At 37.4% G+C, this 23,769-nt stretch overlaps 1 protein-coding gene across 25 annotated transcripts in view; it reads right to left on the reverse strand.

The window, feature by feature from the left end:
• The window catches only part of MCTP1 (multiple C2 and transmembrane domain containing 1), a 534,125-nt gene that overhangs the window by 251,233 nt on the left and 259,123 nt on the right, over positions 1 to 23,769 (reverse strand). For all 25 annotated transcript variants that reach the window (XR_012330780.1, XR_012330776.1, XR_012330779.1 and 22 more), the window contains 2 exons: positions 12,072 to 12,214; positions 3,802 to 3,881 (listed from right to left, as the gene is read on the reverse strand). Coding sequence is in view for 20 of the 25 variants with exons in the window: in XM_073802311.1 (XP_073658412.1) it covers positions 3,802 to 3,881; positions 12,072 to 12,214 (223 nt within the window). In the remaining 5 variants the exon portion in view is untranslated. The remainder of the gene's footprint in view (positions 1 to 3,801; positions 3,882 to 12,071; positions 12,215 to 23,769) is intronic.

The raw sequence follows: 23,769 nt of genomic DNA on the forward strand, positions 1-23,769 counted from the left end.
CTGTAGATTGTGGGTGGTGTCTGGAAATCTATACATTTATAAAGGTCCCCAAATAATTTGGGGGAACCACAGGTACCTTTCAATGCTAAGATTTTACAATACTAGGACACTCTTTCAAATGATGCTTAATTTACCAATTCAAGAAATGGTGTTATGAAAAATATGAACAGTTTTTTGATGTCAGGGGTTTTAATTGAAACATAAGTAACCTATCAAACTGATAATATACATAAGTTACAATAGTTGTGAATGCAAATTGCTCCAATATTAATTTAGTTATAACTAATCATTGTGGTTTGATGATAACAACTTGTTCCTTTTATTTTAACAAATGCATATTAGGCATTATAGTATATATGTATATATATATGTACATACACACATATGCATATATATACACACATATACACATATGTATATGGGGTTACAATTTGATTTGGTTCATTTTCCTGTAAAAATGATTACATATAAAAATTAATAGCCCAAACTTCATTACAGTTTATAATGATTACATGATAAAGATTTAAGAACATTTGTAATTCTTTATGATGCTTATTTATTATTTTTTTCAAAAGCAATACCTTAATGCATTATATAGTAGCATAAGTATTTATACGGCTACTATTATTATCCATCTGTCTACATCCAGAGGGTACTGATTTCTTTTTTTTTTTTTTCCGGCCCCACTGCATGGCTTATGGGATCTTAGTTCCCCAGCCAGGGATTGAACCCAGAACCCAGGCCCTTGGCAGTGAAGGTACGGAGTCCTAACCACTGGACTGCCAGGGAATTCCCATGTTGATTTCTATACATAGAATGTAATGGCATACACAAATATGTGATTTTTAAAAGCGGTAATTTGATGTTTATGTGGTTTTGAGGGGAGGGTATAGTTAGCTAAATACATAAAATAAGTAATGTGGTAAAATAAACACCAAATGCTTATACATAATCTTTTGGTTTTTTACCCATCTCATATGTTCTTTTCCATTTAAAATTATTTTTCACCAGTAATCTATCTTTAATAGAGAAAAGAGAAAGTTATGCTCTGTGATTAAACGTAGTAATTTGCATACCCTTATGCAGAATCTACAGAGAAAATAACCGTGGCCTTTACGAAGAACAGCACAGCCCAGTCTAGCTGGAGCTCAGTTTCATGATAACGGACCACATATGACACCACCTAGGACTTCCTTCAGCCATGGTGAGGGGGGAGCAAGCAATCACCCCGAGGTCAGGCCTGCTAGGCTCTGGGTTGGAATGAAGGACACATAGGAAGTATAGAAAAGGCCACTCTTTTGTCCAGTTTGAGGCACAGATGACCATTGGAAGACCACCAATAAGCTGCCACTGTGCTCAGACTACAACATATAAGGAGTTCTACTATTTATATTCATCTACATTTAAAATATAAAGTTGTGATCTGACCCATTACTCTGCTTTCCACTATTCCTGCCACATGATATAACATGATCATCTAAACCAGCGGTCCCCAACGTTTTTGACACCAGGGACCAGTTTCATGGAAGACAATTTTTCCACAGACCGGGGATTGGGGGGTGGGGGATGGTTTCAGGATGATTCAAGTGCATTACATTTATTGTGCACTTTATTTCTATTATTACTACATTGTAATATATAATGAAACAATTATACAACTCACCATAATGCAGAATTGGTGGGAGCCCTGAGCTTGTTTTCACTTGCCACTCACTGATAGGTTTTGTTTTTTTTTTACATCTTTATTGGATTATAATTGCTTTACAATGTTCTGTTAGTTTCTGCTGTACAACAAAGTGAATCAGCTATATGTATACCTATATCCCCTCCCTCATGAGCCTCCCTCTCTCCCTCCCCATCCCACCCCTTTAGGTCGTCACAAAGCACCAAGCTGAGGGGCTTCCCTGGTGGCGTACTTGTTAAGAATCTGCCTGCCAATGCAGGGGACACAGGTTTGAGCCCTAGTCCGGGAAGATCCCGCATGCCGCGGAGCAACTAAGCCCATGTGCCACAACTACTGAGCCTGTGCTCTAGAGTCCGTGAGCCACAACTACTGAGCCCATGTGCCACAACTACTGATGCCTGTGCACCTAGAGCCTGTGCTCCACAACAAGAGAAGCCACTGCAATGAGAAGCCTGTGCACTACCACAAAGAGTAGCCTCCACTCGCCAGAACTAGAGAAAGCCCACCCACAGCAATGAAGACCCAATACAGCCAAAAATAAATAAATAAATAAATTTATTTAAAAAAAAAAGCACCGAGCTGATCTCCCTGTGCTATACAGCAGCTTCATGAGTCTGCAAGCAATGGATTTATTATGGTCTCTGTGCAGTCAAACCTCTCTGCTAATGATAATCTGTATTTGCAGCCACTCCCCAGCGGTAGCATCACCGCCACAGCTCAACCTCAGATCATCAGGCATTAGATTCTTATAAGGAGCATGCAACTGTGCAACCTAGATTCCTCGCAAGTGCAGTTCACAGTAGGGGTCACGCTCCTATGAGAATCTAATGCTGCTGATCTGACAGGAGGCGGAGCTCAGGCAGTAATGCGAGTGACAGGAGCGGCTGTAAATACAGATGAAGCTTTGCTTGCTCGCCTGCCGCTCCCCTCCTGCTCTGCAGCCTGGTTCCTAACAGGGGTTGGGACCCCTGATCTAAACCAGATCTTTAAAACCACCAAAGCTGATTTGGCAGCCTCTTTTGCAATCCATTCCAGCACTACTGGACCTTTTTTTGTTTTGTTTTTTCGGTACGTGGGCCTCTCACTGTTGTGGCCTCTCCCTTTGCGGAGCACAAGCTCCGGACGCGCAGGCCCAGCGGCCACGGCTCATGGGCCCAGCCGCTCCGCGGCATGTGGGATCTTCCCAGACCGGGGCACGAACCCGTGTCCCCTGCATCGGCAGGCAGACTCTCAACCACTGCACCACCAGGGAAGCCCCACTGCTGAACCTTTTAAAACCTATTTTTTCTTCTGTAGTATTAATCAATTCTTAGCTCCTATGTTGTAATACATTAAGAAAAATAAAAGCCCATAATTTGGTGCAAGGAATGGTTAATATTTATAACATTAGTTATAACTAATCATTACTTTACAACTAGTCAAGCAATGATAAGTTAATGTAACTGAGTAAATACAACCAATCTGCCTCCACTTTCGGGCTACTCCTCGGTAACCTAGGACTACTGATGATGGCAAAATTAGATTCTACTTCGGCTTAAGTGATAAGAGTGCTGCTATTTTCGATGCATAGTGTACTCATCTTATTTCCTATGTGATGGCCTCATTCTTAAATTAATAATTATGATTAACATGTATCATCTTCTTTATGCCCCACTATAATCATACCATCAATGTGAGAGCAAGGAACGTGTCTTAATCTAGATTCCTGGTGCTCAGCACAGTCTGGGGGACAAAGAAAGTGTCTTAAGAATTTTTCTGCTGTGGACTTCCCTGGCAGTCCAGGTCCGGTGGTTAGGACTCCGTGCTTCCACTGCAGGGGGTACGGGTTCCATCCCTGGTTGGGGAACTAAAATCCCTCATTCTGCATGGCATGGCCAAAAAAAAAAAGAATTTTTCTGCTGAATAGTTGTTGTCGAATGAGATAGTGAGGGAAGATGCTAAGTATTATTTCTACCAGGTAAGTGAGAAAGACATACTTGAGAAAGTCTGGCTAGCATAAACACTCACAACCATAAATGACAGAACAGTGACTAGAACCCAGATCTGTTGACATTTTCTGTTACACAGGCCCAGTTTCATAAAAAGGTGTAGTGATATTACAACAGTTCAAAAGTTACCTGTTTAATTCCAATTGTGTGAGATCCAGAAAGGCTGAGCCCATAAAGTCATCCTGTAGTCCAAAGTCATAGTCAAATACCTATGAAGCCAAAGACACAGACATTATTATAAACAATTCCAATATAAGCTTTAAGTGAAAAACATCTTCATTATAAAATACTGGTTGTCTATGTCACCAAAACCAATAAAATTTCCTAAGATTTATTTTTAAAATTTTATTTGTTTTTGTGTTTTGAAATACTAAGGTCTCACAAAACATTCAAAGGAAATTACACTTAATTTTATAATTAAAATTACTGATTTGTATAAAGTAGAACGTCAAAGAAGGTGATAACAAAATCAAATAAATTATAGTGAATCCTCAAAAATGTGGGAACCACAGGCTTATAATATTTTCCTCTCATTATAGATGGTCTACTAGCATTACTGAAAGGCAAAGTGAGTTGGTATGAAATTCAAAAAATATGTCTTCCATACTGGGGTGTAGGTGATGACGATATGACTCCAATTTCTTGTATTTTTCAGGTCATCAAAGATATATTCTCTGATATTATAGGACAATGTCATTTTAAACATACAAATAAGTAAACATTAAGCTATTATGATTAAAGTACTTCATAAAGTTATTCTAAGGTTAAATTAAATTTTTATTATCACAAGCAATGATTAGGGCATAATATTAATGTGACTAACAACAAAAAAACAGAAAGAAAAAGAAAAGAATGTATTTCTTTCTTCTGTCAAAACTATTTATCTTCTTTGCGCCCTTCATGGTTTGTATTCATACTATGATAAACAGGACAGGCAATTTGCTTGACCTGCTGGACACTACACTGAACAGCTGGGAGAGTCCATAAAAACCCAAATAGATATATACAGTTCAGTGAGGAGCACCATGGAGACAGAAGTGTAAGGCAATGTGTTGGGAGATGATATTTTATTTTATTTTATTTTATTTATTTTTTTGCGCAGGCTCAGCGGCCATGGCTCACGGGCCCAGCCGCTCCGCGGCATGTGGAATCTTCCCGGACCGGGGCACGAACCTGTGTCTCCTGCATCGGCAGGCGGACTCTCAACCACTGCACCACCAGGGAAGCCCAATTTTTTAAAATTAATTAAAAAAATTTTTTTTATTCAGGTATAGTTGATGTACAATATTATAAAGTTTTAGGTGTACAACACAATGATTCACACTTTTTAAAGGTTATACTCCATTTATAGTTATTATAAAAATTGGCTATATTCCCTGTGCTGTACAATATACCCTGTAGCTGATTTATTTTATACATAGTAGTTTGTACGTCTTAATCCCCTACTCCTATCTTGCCCCTCCCCCCTTCCCTTTCCCCATTGGTAATCACTAGTTTGTTCTCTATATCTATGAGTCTGTTTCTTTCTTGTTATATTTATTAGTTTGTTGTATTTTTTAGATTCCACATATAAGTGACATCATACAGAATTTGTCCTTCTCTGTCTGATTTATTTCACTTAGCGTAATACCCTCTAAGTCCATCTGGTTGTTGCAAGTGGCAAAACTTCATTCTTTTTTATAGCTGAGTAATATTCCATCACACACACATACACACACACGAACACCATATCTTCTTTATCCAACCATCTCCTGATGGACACTTAGGTTGTTTCCATACCTTGGCAATTATAAATAATGCTGCCACGAACATTGGGGTACATGTGTCTTTTCTAATTAGTGTTTCCATTTTCTTTGGCTATATATCCAGGAGTGGACATACATCCATTTTAATGGTACAGTTCAATGAGTTTTGACAAATGTCTATGGCTATGCAACCACTGACACAGTCAAGGTGGAAGACAATTCCATAACTCCCAAAGTTCCCTCATGATCCTTTTCGACATTCTTCTTCCTCACCTGCTCTGCCCTTGGCCAACACCGATCTGCTTTCTGTTTCATAGATTTGCTTTGGTTTTCTATAATTTCATATAACAAACTACTGGTTACCAAGGGGGGAAAGGGGGGGGTGGAATGAATGGGAGATTGGGATTGACATATATGTACCACAATGTATAAAATAGATAACTAGTGAGACCCTACTGTATAGCACAGGGAACTCTACTCAATGCTCTGTGGTGACCTAAATGGGAAAGAAATCTAAAAAAAAAGTGGATATATGTATACATGTAACTGATTCACTTTGCTGCACGGCAGAAACTAACACAACATTGTAAAGCAACTCTACTCCAATAAAAACTAATTTAAAAAAGTAAAAAAAACCCATGATGCTGAGTGATATAAGCATTCAATGAGAATATACATTTGGAGCTGATATTTTAAATTGGGAGTCCAGGAAGGCCTCTCAGAGGAAGTGTGATTTTGTAGAGACTACAATGATGAGAAAGATTAAGCCATTAGAGTGACACTGGAATGGGAAGAGCGCACCAGGTGGAGGAAACAGCAAGTGATTAGCATGTTCAAGGATCAGCCAGCAGCCAGTGTGGCTGAAGCAGACTGAGAAAGATGGAGAAAGGAAGGAAGTTGGAGGGAGAGCTCAGAGCTAGATCAGATGGGGCCATTTCCAAAGAACTCTAAGTGAATGGGAGTTGGCTAATTTCCATCCATTTAAACATTTTCTTACTCATTTATTTCCTTGGTCAACACTGATTAAATGCTTATTATGTGCCAGACACTGTGCTAGGTATTGAGTAAACTGTGGTGAGGAAATCTCACATTGTCAATGCTTATAGTTTATGAGGGAGGCAGATGTTAAACAAGGAAGTGCACAGGTGATAGAATTACAAACTTAGATGACTGTTGTAAAGAAAAGAACAGGGTACAAAAAGAAAAAAATTACATTGGAGATCAGGGAAAGCTTTTAAGATTGATAAAAGAGTTAATAAATGGAGTTTAGAGTTGTGTTTCTGACCTTTTCAAATAGAAAATCATTGTATTGCTCACTGGAGTAAATGAGCATAAACAGGTAAGTCTGCTCTTGAAAGGATGACCCAGACCACTGGACTCTCCAGGAGGTGAGAATGCTGGGCTGAGAGAACCCGTAGCTCAGCATCCCTCTGCCCAATCCTTGACACAACAGTTAAAAAGCTCCAAGCTGGGGCTTCCCTGGTGGCGCAGTGGTTGGGGGTCTGCCTGCCAATGCAGGGGACACAGGTTCGTGCCCTGGTCGGGAAGATCCCACATGCCACAGAGCGGCTGGGCCTGTGAGCCATGGTCGCTGAGCCTGCGCATCCGGAGCCTTTGCTCCGCAACGGGAGAGGCCACAACAGTGAGAGGCCCGCGTACCGCAAAAAAAAAAAAAAAAAAAAGCTCCAAGCTGAGGGAGTAGCATGTACAGAAGCCTTGTATCAGTTACTGTTTTCTTTTCTCTAGTACAGGTGTACTGCAATTTAAACAAACTTCATATGTAAAAAGTTGATATTAAAAAAAAAATAAATCCCTTGCTTTACAAAGGGATTCTTAAATTAGAAGAGTCACAAGGGATTTATTTAAGTTATAAGCTCCTCTAATACCTTTTAAATTATTCAATTTATAGTCATTTGATTTACTTACAACCTTTCAGGAGTACATTTGTTGTAGAAAGCACAGCACTCCCGCAGTAACTATTCTCCTTGATCAATTACACTTCTGAACCTTAGTCATCTGCTCAGTGGCCTATCTTATACAACTGACACCTTGGTATTTGCAAGTGGCTGCAGTAGTGTATTTTACAACATAAAATTTACACCAAAATTAGAGAAATTTCTCTTGTGCAATCTCTTCTGATTGTATCAGCCTTAAGGATTAAAATCTTGGGGTGACTACAGTGACATACAATCCATGAGAACACCTGGGATTCACCTACACATATGGAGTGGAAGGTTGTGAATCCAGTGAATTGATCGGCACAGACAGCCCAAATGGGCGAGTCAACATTCAAACTCTGTTTATTCTCACGGGGAGAGTCTTTTCTACCGTCCTAATGCTAGATGTTTACAATAGTTCTCAATTCCTATTACTCAGCAAAGGCATAAACACAGGGAAGAATGGAAACACCAGAATCCATTCCTTAATGAAATTGTTTGCTATGCAATTTGGTTCCAAGCTCTATAAACTATTTGTCAGAGGGAGCATTGCTCTAGGTGAAGTGTCAGAAAATATAGAACATAGAAGAGTGATGAAATAGGAGAGGCACTCCCACTGCAATAAGAAGCACAGTTAATGACGATTAATGTTTACTCAACATTTACCATATATAAGGCATTGTGTTAAACACATCATATAGATTTTTAAATTTCATTCTTATACAACTCAGTGAACAAAGTATTGTTTCCATTTGTCAGATAAGGAATCCAAAGCTTAAAATATTTATGTTACTTGCCCCTAAATGCCCGGGCTAAGAAGAGGTCAGATTCAAATTTTGTAATGGATTTCAGACACAGAGCATATTTAAAGTGATGTACAGTCAGGGTTGAGGATCGTTGGTATATGAAATTCTTTTTAGGACCCTTAGAACCTACTGAGAAATAATTTTGGACAAGACAGTTATATAGTCCTTAGCTTGACCCATGCTTTAAGTACCTTTTCAATTTTAAATCTTAAGCTTGGATAGATGTGAGTTATTTAAGGAACTATCAAGTTTGTTAAAATGACAGTCTTAGAATCAGTACTATGGCTCCAAACAGAATAGTTTTTCTAGTTATCAAAATCTTTCTATTATTTAGAAGAGCACTTTCAATTTAGCTCTTGTAGCTCATGATTAGGCCAAACAAGCAACAATTTACATTTCTCCTTTTAGATTACTTCTACCTCTTTCCACTGTAATTCTGGGTGCTCATCATGTACCTGGAATAATAGTGTCAGTGAAATTACAATGGAGAATCTGAATTTAATTCAACTGCAATGGATGCTGAATTTACTCTATTATTTAAGATGTGTGCTGGAGCATCTCTGTGGACACAGAGCAGGCTCCAGCGGCTCTTATCTCAATTAGAAGCACTGCATTTAACTCCCAGATTCTACTGCTACCCTACGATAAATATGTTTCAAGCCCATCCCTGCAGCCTTGTTTTTATACCTGCCCTTACTGTGAAGTCATTCATAACTGAAGGAATATTCTCTTTTTATCAAAATTAAAAGCTACATGAATTCCAACCAATTGGAAAGTGTATTTATTTATTTTGTGTAGTATTTAAAAATGACTCTACCAAGATTTTTTAAAATTTGTTTTTACTAGAAATGTTACAAGTACTGTAACTTCAGTGTGATTTTATAACCTTAGCTTAGAACTGAATTTTGTTTCCCTTGGTAATCTTTACACTGATAGAAATCAGATTACAGTGTGCACGTGGACTTCTTTTTCATTGAACCATAGAGAGGAGGGTTGAAGACAATATTTTCTAATCATCTAGTTCATGGATGCATTTTCATATTACCTGTCACTATAGAATCAGTTAGTCCCTAAGAAATCTTTCAGGCAAGATTAATTTCCTATCACAGAGGATATGGGCAACATATAAAAGTCAATCACACAGAGCTATGTAGAGACGATGAAAATAATGCAATCTTCATGAAATTCTAGTAATTTAAAATATCATTTCCACCAATGTATATTATTTAGGTCTTTGTGTGTCCCACATTAGGCAAAAAGTAGATTACACAAAACATGGGAAAAGTAAAGGTGAAAGTCAGAAAATTTTTTTCAAAAGAAGCCCTATGCATGGTCCAGAAAATGAAAATCAAATGAAAAAGATCAAAGCATATTAAAAAGTATAAAGCATTCATAAAAATAAAGTCTTGTTATTTTATGTTTGTACTAGTATTTGAGAGGCCAGTATGATTTCTGTTTAACTTATATTTTATTATGTAGAAATGTAAAAAAAAGTGTCAAATCTTTTACAATTCACTATGTATCTTCTTCTGTAAGGTGGAAGTTAAGTTGTGGCTACATAATGTTGTACTTTGGAAACTCAAAGTGGTAAAAAACAAAAACCACCCTTGGGTTTTCTCTCCTAACTTCTTTGTTCCCAGTGTGACATTAACCAGGCCTTTGGTCTATAGGCAGTGTTACAGTCTCTGTTTTCAGTATGTAAGTGTATCTATTCTTGCTCTCTTAAACCAAAACAAAAATTTCTGCCACCATTTTTTTCTGTGTACTCCAGATTTTTGTTTGCTTTTGAGCCTATTATGATATTCCTTTTGAAATACACATTTGACATCTGGATTTCTGCACAGATGAATGTCATTCTTGAACACAAAAGAATAGCAGAGGGACCCAGCCATTACCTAATGTAACACTGGAACATTCATTTGTAACCGCTTTAAAGACTGGAAATCCACATGCTTCCGTCATAGAGTAATATCCCATTAAAGAAACAGATTCACAGCAAACGCAATTAGAAATTAATCCTTTTCTTCCATAATTTTTCTCTTAAGGGACATTATATGAGATCCCAATGGTCCAGTGCTATCCTTATTAACCCTGCTTTCCTTTCCTATCCATTTCCTTCATGGTTGCAGCTGCTCTAACTTATTTCTTCTAAACCTCCCTAGGAATAAGCTTCCTTAATCCTACTTGTCTTTTAAAAAATTCCTTTTTTCCCCTTATCTCAGTTCTTTATTATGAAGGTATTTCCTTTTTTCTCATGTAGACATTTCTTTCTCTCTACTCTCACATTAATAATTCTTGGGTCATGATTTTTTTTTTTTGCGATACGCGGGCCTCTCACTGTTATGGCCTCTTCCATTGCGGAGCACAGGCTCCAGACGCGCAGGCTCAGCGGCCATGGCTCATGGGCCCAGCCGCTCCGTGGCATGTGGGATCTTCCCAGACCGGGGCATGAACCCGTGTCCCCTGCATCGGCAGGCGGACTCTCAACCACTGCGCCACCAGGGAAGCCCGGGTCATGATTTTTGAACACTAAAAGATAGCTCACTAATTCTATTTAACTGATTTCCTTTAGCCATTGTCCATTTGAGACAATTTCTTAAGCAAATACAGGTCTATGCTCCCCATAATGACTTCTAGAAACTTATCAACTACATACTTGTAGTTCTCTTTTTCATCGATTTGATAAATGGCCCTGCTATGATTTTAGTAACATCTTGATTACTTTTTCCTTTCTGTGGAAAACAGAAACAACTGGAAGCAATGCAAATGAAGATTTGAGGGGAAGAAGGATGCCCAGAGATTGCTGAAAGAGTGATCAAGTGACCTTTGGGGCTCATGTGCCAGTTGTGACAATTTAGAGAGAAGGATGGGGCATGTGATGTGGTACAAGCAGAAAAAGGTTTGGTCACTGCATGGATAGTCAGAACATAAGAGTCAAAAAGAATATAAGTACCTAGAGATATGAATTAAAGGGAAGTCAGGTTTGAAAGTAAAATAAGGAATTAAGGTTAACTCCATAAATTCTTCTTCTTTTTCTAACTACATCAAATGAAAGGAAATACTTTTTTTTTCCCCCATCTTTGGTAATGTAATAGAGACAGGAGTTTTCCTTCCTCTATTATGTTTACCCTCCTCACCTTCCAAGTAAAGCATTTTGTTTGCAACCAGGAATGGTAGATCCCTGATATAATTCTTTCTAAAATATTTATTTATTTATTTATGGCTGCGTTGGGTCTTTTGTTGCTGTGCACGGGCTTTTCTCTAGTTGCAGCGAGCGGGGGCTACTCTTCATTGTGGTGCGCGGGCTTCTCATTGTGGTGGCTTCTCTTGTTGCGGAGCACAGGCTCCAGGCGCATGGACTTCTGTAGTTGTGGCATACAGGCTCAGTAGTTGTGGCTTGCGGGCTCTAGAGCACAGGCTCAGTAGCTGTGGCACACAGGCTTAGTTGCTCCGCGGCATGTGGGATCTTCCTGGACCAGGGCTCAAACCCATGTCCCCTTCATTGGCAGGTGGATTCTTAACCGCTCTGCCACCAGGGAAGTCTCCCCTGCTATAATTTTTAAACAGAAAAGGTGTGTTCTGTGTAAGCTCTTCCTGCTAGATTATATGGAGTCTTGTTTTTATACGTTCCCAAAGTGCACTAAATCAGTTAACTGCACCAAGCAGGAGGAGATAGACTTCATAACTCTCCTAACTATAACTGGCAATAGAACTGTCCAGAAGAAAGATGCTCCCACCAGCTCCCCCTCCCCTATAGCTCATTTCTATCACATCACCAACAGATTAGAATTGCGCATAGCAGAATATACCTCTGGTGAAAAATCTCATCAGACAGACAGACATTATAAAAAACCATTAAACGGGGATTTCTATATCAGATTACATTAGGGAAAAACAAATAAATGGTTCACCTTTATGTACAATGGTTCCTTAAGATGTTCAACAAGAAGGCAAGCTTTCTCCTCCCACACAGGATTGAGGCTCTTGTGTATTATTTTACTTCTAAAAACTTCTTTTCCTCCAATTTTAAACTTCACGTATGGATCACTTGTCCCTGTTAAAGAGATACAAATTGATCCATGTTAATCGTGCTTTTCTACAGAAGCAAGAGAATAGCTCATCTAAACATTAGAAAGTATTTAAAGGAATAAAATTTAAGTAAACCTTATCACATGAGAAAAATAAGGATTAAGTGCCTTTTCCTAAATTTTCCCTTAAATATTCAAGTGACAGTAAATAATAATAAAATTATTATTATTATATCTTCTGATTTTAATACTGTAACCCTGTTCTGGTATTTTAAAACTCTACTGCATGCTGCATTTATAAATTTAATTCATGTTGTAAATGATAGAGATTAATCTGACGTTTCATCTGGTCAACTATAAAAAAGATGATCCGTGATCTTGGCTGATTTAACAAGTTTTAGACATATATGCTGCTAAAAATTTACACTAGTTTAATGGGTTTTGGAAAAGGTGAGTCTTAAATTGAGCTTCAGTTTTATCCTTGGTCCCATATTTTCTTCACAGGTATCAATTTTATCCTTGGTCCCGTATTTTGTTCACAGGTTTCAATTTTAGAATGCTAGGGAAGGATGCCTCAGAGGAAGGCATCAGGAGGAAGGGCACAAATGATTGTTGAATAACCTGGGTACTTCATGTTATCCATTAATACCTCCTAAGCTCTCTATGAAGATAAAGGAAATAAGAGCAATCAAATCAGTTGCTCTTGGGTACACAGCCAGCAAGAGATGGAGTGAAGGTTCCAACCAAGGCTGTGTGGCTCTAACGCCTGTGCTTTGTTTTTTTTTTCCCTGCAACTTCAAGAGGGAAGGGCCTCTATATACATTCATTTATGTTATACCATTTCTCATTTTGACCGATGAATAACATCAATCTTGGCCTCATAACTCTATGCTGTTATTAAGGATTCCTAAAAAGGTGAATCAGGAACATCCCCAAGGAAACCACTCCAGTGCGTGACAATCTTCAACCTCAGAAAATAATTCTTTACACATGACCTGACTCCCTTAGAATAAAATTGTAATTCTTCCTGTTTTGTCCAACCTGAAACTATAGTTGATAACTATGGTCTACACGATTTAAAGAAAAATATGAGTGGGGCTCAGAAAATTGTAAAGCACCATGTAAATGTTAGGTATTAAAATTATGAGGCTGATATACTTAAACTCACTACCTATATTCCTCCTCAATACTCCACTCACCTCCATGACACATAAATATCTATGCTAAATATAAGGATTGCCTTATAGGACATAGATTTTCTTATTTAATCATTTGGGGGCTCTCTCAAAACTCTCCACATTCCCCTAGTAAATTGAAGACCTTGTTTTTGTATGACTAGACCTGGGTCTAATAAAATAACGACTTTCCATTTTGTGAAACTCCCATTTTGACAGCTTGATTTTATAACAAGACAAACTTCACAAAATGTTTATAAATGTAAATGTAGGCTTAATACTAAACTGTTACAATGCATTCTTTAAGGGAGTCCATGGAACCAAAATGTTTAACAGTTAAAATGGCTATTTTTCAAGGCCCTGATCCCCAGCTACAGGCTGAGCACCCCGGGAAGTGGAAGTGTTATAGCACGTAATTTGAGAGATATTAACATCCATGTACCCGTCTGAATTTCCTCAGTCATGCAGTTTTGTCTCTGATTTTTAAAATCACCTATGCAGCTACTACCAGCTGCTAAAATACAATATGCTCCATGAGATCAGAGCCATTTGTATCACTGTGTTTTAAACCTCCAGCACTTAGTACAGAATTAGACATATTGTTCCTCAATAAACATTTGGTGAATAATTGAATGACTTAATGACTTAACGATGTGGGTGGCAGACCTCTCTTCTTGCTGACTTTTGTCACCTCCACTTGGATACATAATAGACATTCCAGTGTTAACATAGGCTTCGATCCTCCCTCAGGCTTTGTCAGGTTGTTAAAGGCTCCATTATTTGACAGTTCCTCAAGCAAGACTCAGGAAAATTACTTTCCATACCTCCTTCTCCATCCAGGACACCACCAAGTCTGATTAATTCTCCTCCACTCTAGTTCAGCTACCATGATTTCTGTGCTGTGCAACTACAATGATAGCCTCCTAACGGGGCTCTCCACGCTTCCGTGTCCTCTCCCATTAATTCTCTATATGACAGCCAGACTGACCTTTTAATCCTGCAAATTTAATCTTCCCCCTTCTTTGCTTAACACCTCTCAACACCTTTCAACTACACCTATAATAAAATCCAAAATCTCTAGCATGGTATACAGAGCTTGCTGTTTCTCCACCTTCATTTTTGGCCCCTACTCTCTTCCAGCTTTCCTGTTACTAGAAGTTCTCCTCTGTTTCTTCCAGTCTTCACATATTCCAGCCAGGCTCTCTGCTTGAAAAGTCCCTCCTTCCCACTCTCTTCCCCTTTTGCCTGGCTGACACTTCTTATCTTCCAGGCCTTAGTTTAAATATAATTTGCTCAGGAATGCCTTCCTCAACCATCCCAATCTGAATTAGGTCTCTTTGTCACTTTCTCCTGACATTTGCTCTTCTGCTTAGTAGCACTAATCATTATGCTACTTATAGGTTAATTTGTATGTCTACCAGTTTACTGTAGGAATTTTCCCGTTGGCTATAACCCCCGCGAGGGCAGGACTCTGCCCCAGCACGTGGCACAGTGTCTGGGGCAGAGCCTGTACTCAGTAAGGATTTGTTCAATGGATGAGTAAATGAATGACCTTACAGTTCACAGTGTACACAGTACTATTAAATACATCCTCAAAGTGACTCTGTGAAGTTGGTGAAAGCATATATTATCAACCTGTATTGCAGGTGAGAAACAACCGGAGATTCAGTGTGACTTGTACCAATCACTTAAGAAGCTAACAAGTAACAGGATGAAAGGCAAATTTACACTTCAGATGCCAAGTCCAGGGTTCCTTCTGTTCAGCTTTTTAGGAAACATGGACATCCATATTTTCCTTTTTTAACTCTAAAACACCATCACAGAAGTATTATGTAAAGACGTTGAACAATCATTTAGATACTACAAATCGTGCCAATATCAACAAGTAACTTATTCTCACTTAAAAAACTCTCACACTTATTACCTGTCTTAATCACCCTAAGGCCTCTGTGAGTCTAACTACTGCCTCCGTTTTACAGATGAGACAAGTAGGAAAGGTCAAGTGGTTTGCTCCAGGTCAGACTAGAACTCAAATCTGGAGCCTAGTCCAGTTAATTCTCTCTCTGGCACATCATCATAAACCGTTCACCCCCTTCAAGGTATAACAATCTTGTATCTCTTTGGTCCAAAAAAGGTATGAATAAGCCTTTTACAAGAAAAGTGACTTCAAGAAAGTTGGACTGTGTTTCTTAACAGTTATTGATATTAGTATCTCACACTATTTAATTTAGCTATTATGCAAACAACTGACATAACTTATGATTTAGCACAGAAGCCTATACACTCAAATGTAAACCTTTTTCGGAAGAAATCTGTTTCTTGTTCCTTACCAGAAATATTTTCCTCAACCACTGTCTATGCTAACTGTCAAAATCTCCTTAGAATTAGGGACAACTCGTTCCTAGAATCCTGCTGGGTGATCCACTAGGTCTTGATGGCAGAACTTAAATTACAAAAAGGAATCTAGATCACTCTTGTTAACATTTACTGAACACGTACTATGTCAAATACAACATACCACCCAATGAGCCTGTGAGGTGAGTTGTAGTGTTACCTAGGTTATGGGTGAGGAAACCATGTTTCATTTGTTCTGTTGGCATTTATTGAATACCCTCAAGTGGTATTACATACAAATATATAGTGTGGAACAGGTAAGTAAATTCCCCAAAGTCACACAGCTAGGATACTGGAACTTGAAATTAAATATTACATTAGGCCACCTGCAAACAACATTTTTCACGCTTGGTATCGTATCCTTGATGTTGCCTGAGGCAGTAAATATCCAATGGCCTGAAGAAATAACAATCCAGAAAACAAGAGTCGGTCTAAGGGTTAAGTTAAGGTTTAGGGACAGAGTTTTGACTCTTTGATAGGCACTAAGATCTCAGGGATTGGTATAAAAAAGAGAGAAAGGCTGTTTTAAGGGACTTTGAAAAGATATTATGATGGTGAAATATATTGTAAATGTGTGGCTTTGGCCACAGGATAACCTGGATTGGAGATGGTACATATGTCAGCAAATTTCACAGTCATAAGTACAGGAAAACAGCTCCAGATGCACACACATGGTGAGTCAGTCATCTGACTTTTCCCGCTGTGTTTTGACTCCATAGAATAAAATCTGCTACATTTCTCCCTTTCCAACTATCATTCAGAGGCTTCTGGGTGCTATTATTAAATTTTAATAACTTTTTTAGTAGTCAAAACTCTTTAAGGAATTTCTAATAGTTTACTTATTATTGTAACTGAGGGACCTTTGTTGACGGAGAGTCCTTAATTTAAAGTTCAAGACCTTCAGCTTGTGATTCCAACACAGAACTGGAGACATCATTCTTTTAATTTAGTTTCAGTAAAAGATTTGTACCTAATGCTCTAATTTTTTATGTTGAAAGGTAGTCACTTTATTACCTGGTAATATTAATAGGTATTATTTGTTTTTTAAAAAGAAATTCTGTGGTCAAGCATATTTGGAAAATGCTGATTTAATACAAAATTAAACAGATTAATTTTCTATAGCTTTTTTTTTGTGGTACGTGGGCCTCTCACTGTTGTGGCCTCTTCCATTGTGGAGCACAGGCTCCGTATGTGCAGGCTCAGCAGCCATGGCTCACAGGCCCAGCCGCTCCACGGCATGTGGGATCTTCCTGGATCGGGGCATGAACCCGTGTCCCCTGCATCGGCAGGCGGACTCTCAACCACTGCGCCACCAGGGAAGCCCATCTATAGCTTTTAAATAAGACAATGTGCACTTTTACTCTCCAAGGGGATATGACAGGTCTTTGACCGTAGAGCCTATTTATCTTGAGTGTATCTTTCAGGATATAATATAATAATCCCTGATCTCTCTTTGGGAAATGCTACCTCATTATATTTCATAGATGAGGAAGTTTCACATGTTTTGGAGGTTCTTTTATTGTAATAGATTTTCCAGTGAATTCAAGTCATTTTATTGTAATAAAACTCCAAGTAAATCCAAGCCACTAACTTGTGGTTAGCCTTTAACAAATATATTACACACACACACACACACACACACACACACACACACACACACACACACACACAAAAGAGATTTAGTTTGTTGGTTCAAAAAACTCAAAAAGTAAATTCAAGTGCCAGTGCTGTTTTGTTGCAATATTGCATTCAACCACAAGATGGCACAAACACTTATCAAATTACTATTGTGAGGCCTGTGGTTCTGCTCTTCAAAGTTAAGGCATTTCTACTGCACCCTTGGCAGTTCTCAGGCATTTTCTAGCAACCTGTGCTTTGCTGTTATTCGCTGGACTGTGACCCTCATTACAATCTTTTTTATGGTGATAATAAAATGTAAACAGGGAAAATAAATATAGAAGAAGAAACTAGGAAGTGTTAGCCTTAAAATAAAATTCAGATTTATTTTATCATATTCAAGAGCAACCTTTCACACATTCATTTTATCAGATAGCATTAACTTCAGAATTTATTTTAAAACATTATTATTTTATCTTATAATTATAAATTCTGTGCTTTAAAAATTCTAGAGTATTTTAGATCTAGGGAATTTTCATTGTATATATCTGAATCCTAGGATCAAATTGCTTGAAAAAGAGGAATTAGATGGTTTGTATAATGTTTCTTCATGTAGTAAAGAAAAACATGTCCCCAAGCTATGGTTTTTGTTTGTTTATTTGAGTCAGGACATCTGAGCATTTCAACATTTTGTGTGACTATTTAGCCTTTAATGTAATTTAAGTCCAACATAGAACTAAACTTGTCTGAATGGGTCCCCTTTTGTGCAGCAATAAACACAGCACACACAAGATGGCAGTCTTCCTTTCCTTAAAATAGTATGAAAGCTCTTTAAAATGTAAATAGCCATATAGTAATGAATGTCCTGTTTTTCATTTTCAGAATAAATGAGCCTCCTGGTTAACAAGTTTAAATCAGTCTTATCCCAAACCTAGTACATAATGAAACAGAACCAGCTATTCCTGTTTCAGGGGCTTATACTTATTCAATAATGCTAACTCCTAATCAAAAACAATGCGAAATTGAAACTCAGTCTTATGGAGAAAGAGAAGGAGAAGGAGGAAGATGAAAAGAAAGACGAAAAAGACAAAAGAGAAGTGAATATAAATATTAAGTGTGAACAGTTAAAAAGAATTCTAATTTAGGTTGGATCTTCCTGAAGGTATTCAATCCTTCTACAAACATTTAAAGCTAGCTACTTTTGTTGACCAAATACAACAGAGAAAATATCTGTTCTATAACAAGGTCCTTCACACTTGAAAGAGGCCTGTAAAAATAGAGAAGTTCAAAGCACACTCAGAGCAATAGATTATATCTTTATATACATTTATTTTTATTAATGATTTAAAAATCTTCAAAACAGGTACCTTATTTATACATTAAAATTATTCCTTAAACTGTCTTGTTCCTTCTTCATTTTTTGTTTTTTTGAGATTTATAATGCCCTACAGTGGAAGCATTACATAGGGCTAAATAACTATATTAAAATTAAAATGCAAAAAGCTTATAATCACATATGGTTTAATGTTATAAAATAAAAGGAAACTAAAATCTTTTTCCATAATGAGGAATACAAATATTCCAGTGATTTTTAAATTGTTGGTTAATGAAGTTACCATGATACAGCACAGAGATGAATGAAAACTAATACTGTGATAAAATGCAGTATAGGACTGAACTAAATAAATTTCTTTCTTTGAGGAGTAGAAGAAACTTCCAGACACACCGTATAGAGAAGGTGTAAATGACAGGAACAGACTATTGATTTTTATGAATAATTTTTTTGGCTTATTTTTCTCTTGTAAATGCAGAGTTCTGAATATGTAAGAAAAAATAATACACGTATTTGGGGTAAATACAGCTCACTCAAGTTCCCCTGCACACACGGCATAAATTATAGGTGGTATCTACAAGCAATTTCCTGGTAACTTCTGGAAGTTTTGGCAAACTACAACATGGAAGGGGGGTGGTTACTTACATTTTTTTCACACAGATTTAGACAAATACTGCTTTAATTGTGAATATTAATTAACTGTATATTAATCTATGGCATAAGAACAACTGCAATAGAGAAGCGTGTTCTGGATGTCACAGTCATTCTTTCCAAACGGCTCTGCTCCTCCCACCCCTGGGAGCTCCCTCTGTGACCAGTGATCAGTGAACAGACTTTGGAGGTACAAATATACTCATCCTTTAAGCATGATTTTTACCTAAGGAGAAACAATTTTCTCTGGAATTCTTCTAGAATATGTTATTATGTTTTTACAGCCATCCTAACCAAACAAGATCAAATATAATTAAAAAAAAAAATGTTAAGCACTGAACTTTCGCATGTAAAAAATATCAGAATATTAAAATTTTATACCCTAAATATCTATACTCTCCTCAATCCTTTTTCTTCTGGCTATCTCAATACTTTTCTGAGACTGTTGCCTTGAGTGTCACTAGTAACTTTTTTTGGCTTCCATATATGTTGTATCATTTTATACAACAAGAACGTATTAGTCACTAGTAACTTTTCATCACTGCTTTCAATGGCTTTTTCTTAGACTGCAGCCCCTTCCATCTGTGGGTCACAGTGAGTGTTATTAACTCCACTGACCCCGAAATTTTCTTCTTTGTGGATTCTGTGACACTGCTCACAGTAAGTCCTGTGCTGGAAAGAATACTGACCAAAGTCACTTTTGCTTCTTATAAGCAGTGTGGTCTTAGAAAAGTCATTTAACTGCTCTTGTCTATAGTTTTTCAACCTTTAAAATGAGGGGATTTCTCAACTTTCTCTGAGAAAAGTCAAGGATCTATAAGGTTTCACTTCCATGCCCTTGACAGAGAATGAGCCATTCCACATAAGTGTATTTTTCAGGAAACTAAAAATTACCGTGTCAAACACCAAGACCATTTTTATTAATAAGTTTGAAGGAAATATTTCTAAATTATATTTTTCTTCTTTTTGGGTAAATAATGAATACAATTTTTAAAAATGGGGCAGAGCATCATTTGCTGATTATATGTATCTGGGAAATTAACACCAAGGTTCTAGGAAAACAAAGTTAAATCTTCTGTGGAAAACCAGTGAAACTCGAGTAGCAATATTTCATTTTCTGAAACTCCCAATGGAATGCTGCTAAAAACCAGGAGATATTCCTTGTATCACATAGAGTCTCCCCCGTGGATACTCCTATAATCTGTTTATTCTTATTTTGTTTCATTTCTTTCAATTTAGAGTTATAAACTCAACAACAGTATTATTTCTATTGCTATATATGCCAGTGAACAAAATGTGTTTCTTAAAATATAACAAATTAAAAGCGATCTGAGGTGTAAGAAGCCTGATTTCCTGAAACATCGTGTGGAGGAGAGCTATCTGCCAACCGGAAGCATGTGCCTTGGACTATCACATGGGTGAGAAATAAACTCCTATTACATTTGAGCCATTAAATAATTTGGGGGTGTATTTGTAATCACAGTTCAGCCTATCCTAACTGATGAAGATTCCTAAGCCTTGGGAATTCTAATTAAAATTCCACTTGCAACCACAGTTTAGCCTATGTCACCCGATAAATGTTCCGAAGCCCTCTGATTCTAATTCTTAAAATATCTCTTGAAATCATCTCTGCCACCACTGTCTCATCATTCCTTGTCTAGATTATTCTAAGAGCCTTCTGCTTGGTTTCCCTTCTCCCTTCCAATCTATCCTCTGAACACTGCCAGAGTTCTCTCTTGTCAAATACAAATCAAGGCACTTGATTCTTCTTGGACTACATTTCACTCCATCTTCTGCACCCACAAGCACTGCTGTGGGTAACCCAGGCTCCAGAACTCTGGCTTAGGGTCAGTATTCAAAGCCTCTCCTTGTCCAGGAGATTTTGCACATGTGTTTGTGTATTTTTATTATCTTATACTCTTACCATGGAGGCTTCTGATCCTAATTTGGCTTCTGTGGCAGACTGAACCCCTACATCCATTTCTCCTCTTTTTCATTTTAGTAATAGAGTCTCTGTGAGTTTAGCAGGACATGTGATTATTCCATTAAAGAATTCCTTATTTTCCAAGCAACGGGTATGGCCATGTGGCCGAGTCCGCAAGATGTGTAAAGTGACATATGCAACTTCCAGATCCTTTTTTGTTTGTTTGTTTTGGGGTTTTTTTTGTAAGTTGGCTGATAGAGTATATGCTTCCTGTAGTGGTTTTTTTTTGTTTATTTTTAGTTTTTTAACCATTTAAAAAAACTGAAGTATAGTTAATTTATAGTGTATTTGTTTCAGGTATACAGCAAAATGATTCAGTTATACATATACACACACACACACACACACACACACACACACACACACATATATACACATTCTTTTTCAGATTCTTTTCCATTGTAGGTTATTACAAGATATTGAGTATAGTTCCCTGTGCTATATGGTAGGTCCTTGTTGTTTACCTATTTTATATATAGTAGTGTGCACATGTTAATAGCGAATTTCTAATTTATCTCTCCCCACACCCTGCTATCCCCTTTGGTAACAATAAGTTTGTTATCTATGTCTGTGAGTCTATTTGGTTTGTAAATAAGTTCATTTTTATAATTTTTTAAGATTCCACATATAAGTCACATCATATGACATTTTTCTTTCTCTGTCTGCCTTACTTCACTTAGTATGATCATCTCTAGGTCCATCTATGTTGCTGCAAATGGTGTTAGTTCATTCTTTTTATGGCTGAGTAATATTCAAATATATATATATATATATATATATATATATATATATCACATCTTCTTCATCTATTCATCTGTAAATGGACTTTTAGTTTGATTCCATGTCTTGGCTTTTGTAAATAATACTGCTATGAACGCTGGGTTGCATGTATCTTTTCAAATTAGAGTTTTCTCCAGACAAATGCCAAGGAGTGGGATCGCAGGATTATATGATAGCTCTATTTTCAGTTTTTTAAGGAACCTCCATATTGTTCTCCATAGTGGCTGCACCAATTTACATTCCCACCAACAGTGTAGGAGGGTTCCCTTTTCTCCACACCTTCTCCAGCATTTATTATTTGTGGTCTGTTTTTTGATGATGGCCATTCTGACATGTGTGAGGTGATACCTCATTGTAGTTTTGATTTGCATTTCTCTAATAATTAGTGATGTTGAGCAGCTTTTCATGTGCCTGATGGCCATCTGTATATCTTCTTTGGAGAAATGCCTATTTAGGTCTTCTGCCCATATTTTGATTGGGTTGTTTGTTGGTTTGATATTAAGCTGAATGAAAAAGCTTTCAGCTTTCCACTGTTGAGTACGATGTTAGCTGTGGGTTTGTCATATACGACCTTTATTATGTTGACGTATGTTCCCTCCATGTTCACTTTCTGAAGAGTTTTTTTTATCGTAAATGGATGTTGAATTTTATCAAAAGCTTTTTCTCCATCTATTGAGATAATCATATGGTTTTTATTCTTCAATCTGTCAATGTGGTGTATCACACTGATTGATTTGCAGATATTGAAAAATCTTTGCATCCCTGGCGTAAATCCCACTTGATCACGGTGTATGACCCTTTTAATGTACTGTTGGATTCTGTTTGCTAGTATTTTGTTTAGGATTTTTGCATCTATGTTTATCAGTGATATTGGCCTGTAATTTTTTTTTTGTTATATCTTTGTATGGTTTTGGTATCAGAGTGTGGCCTCACAGAATGAGTTCAGAAGTGTTCCTTCCTCTGCAATTTTTTTGGAATAGTTTGAGAAGGATACATGTTAACTCTTCTCTGAATGTTTGGTAGAATTCACCTGTGAAGCCATGTGGTCCTGGACTTTCCAAATAGACATGCCTTCTAGAAAAGTGTTTTTCTTATTGGAATGATTTATTTGACTTTGTACAATCAGTCTTGGTTGAATTCTGTTCAATTCAGTTTCATAAGACTAGGTGGTATGAACCACCTCTTCTTACAACGTGGCCATTCCTGGGCACAGGGGTTTCTCACTTACAAAATGGAAGATAATACCCAGTAAAGAAAAAAAATGAGTTGAGGTGGGAGGAAACTAATTTTCTTGAATACTTAGTATGTGCCTGGGGCTTTTCATATGATATTTCCTTTAGTTACAACTGTAGACCTGTGAGGTAGGTTAAACCAGCACAGCAGAGGCCTCCAATAAATGCCTGTTGTTCAATCGATGAATAAATTAATATTCTTAGTAATTTATAGATGAGTAAACTGGTTCAGAAAGATTAGGCTGCTTGCCCTAGTCATAAGGCTAGTAAGTGACAGCTCCAGAATTCAGATTCCAAGTTTACTACACCATTAAGTCTAACCAATCAACCGACCTGTCCCATGTATCTCAAACTATCATTTCTGAGCTTAGCCGTCCCGTAAGGTGCCCCCATCAGAAACTGGATTCCATACTAG

This window comes from Tursiops truncatus, chromosome 3, assembly GCF_011762595.2.
Source record: "Tursiops truncatus isolate mTurTru1 chromosome 3, mTurTru1.mat.Y, whole genome shotgun sequence".
Classification (NCBI taxonomy): Eukaryota; Metazoa; Chordata; class Mammalia; order Artiodactyla; family Delphinidae; genus Tursiops; species Tursiops truncatus.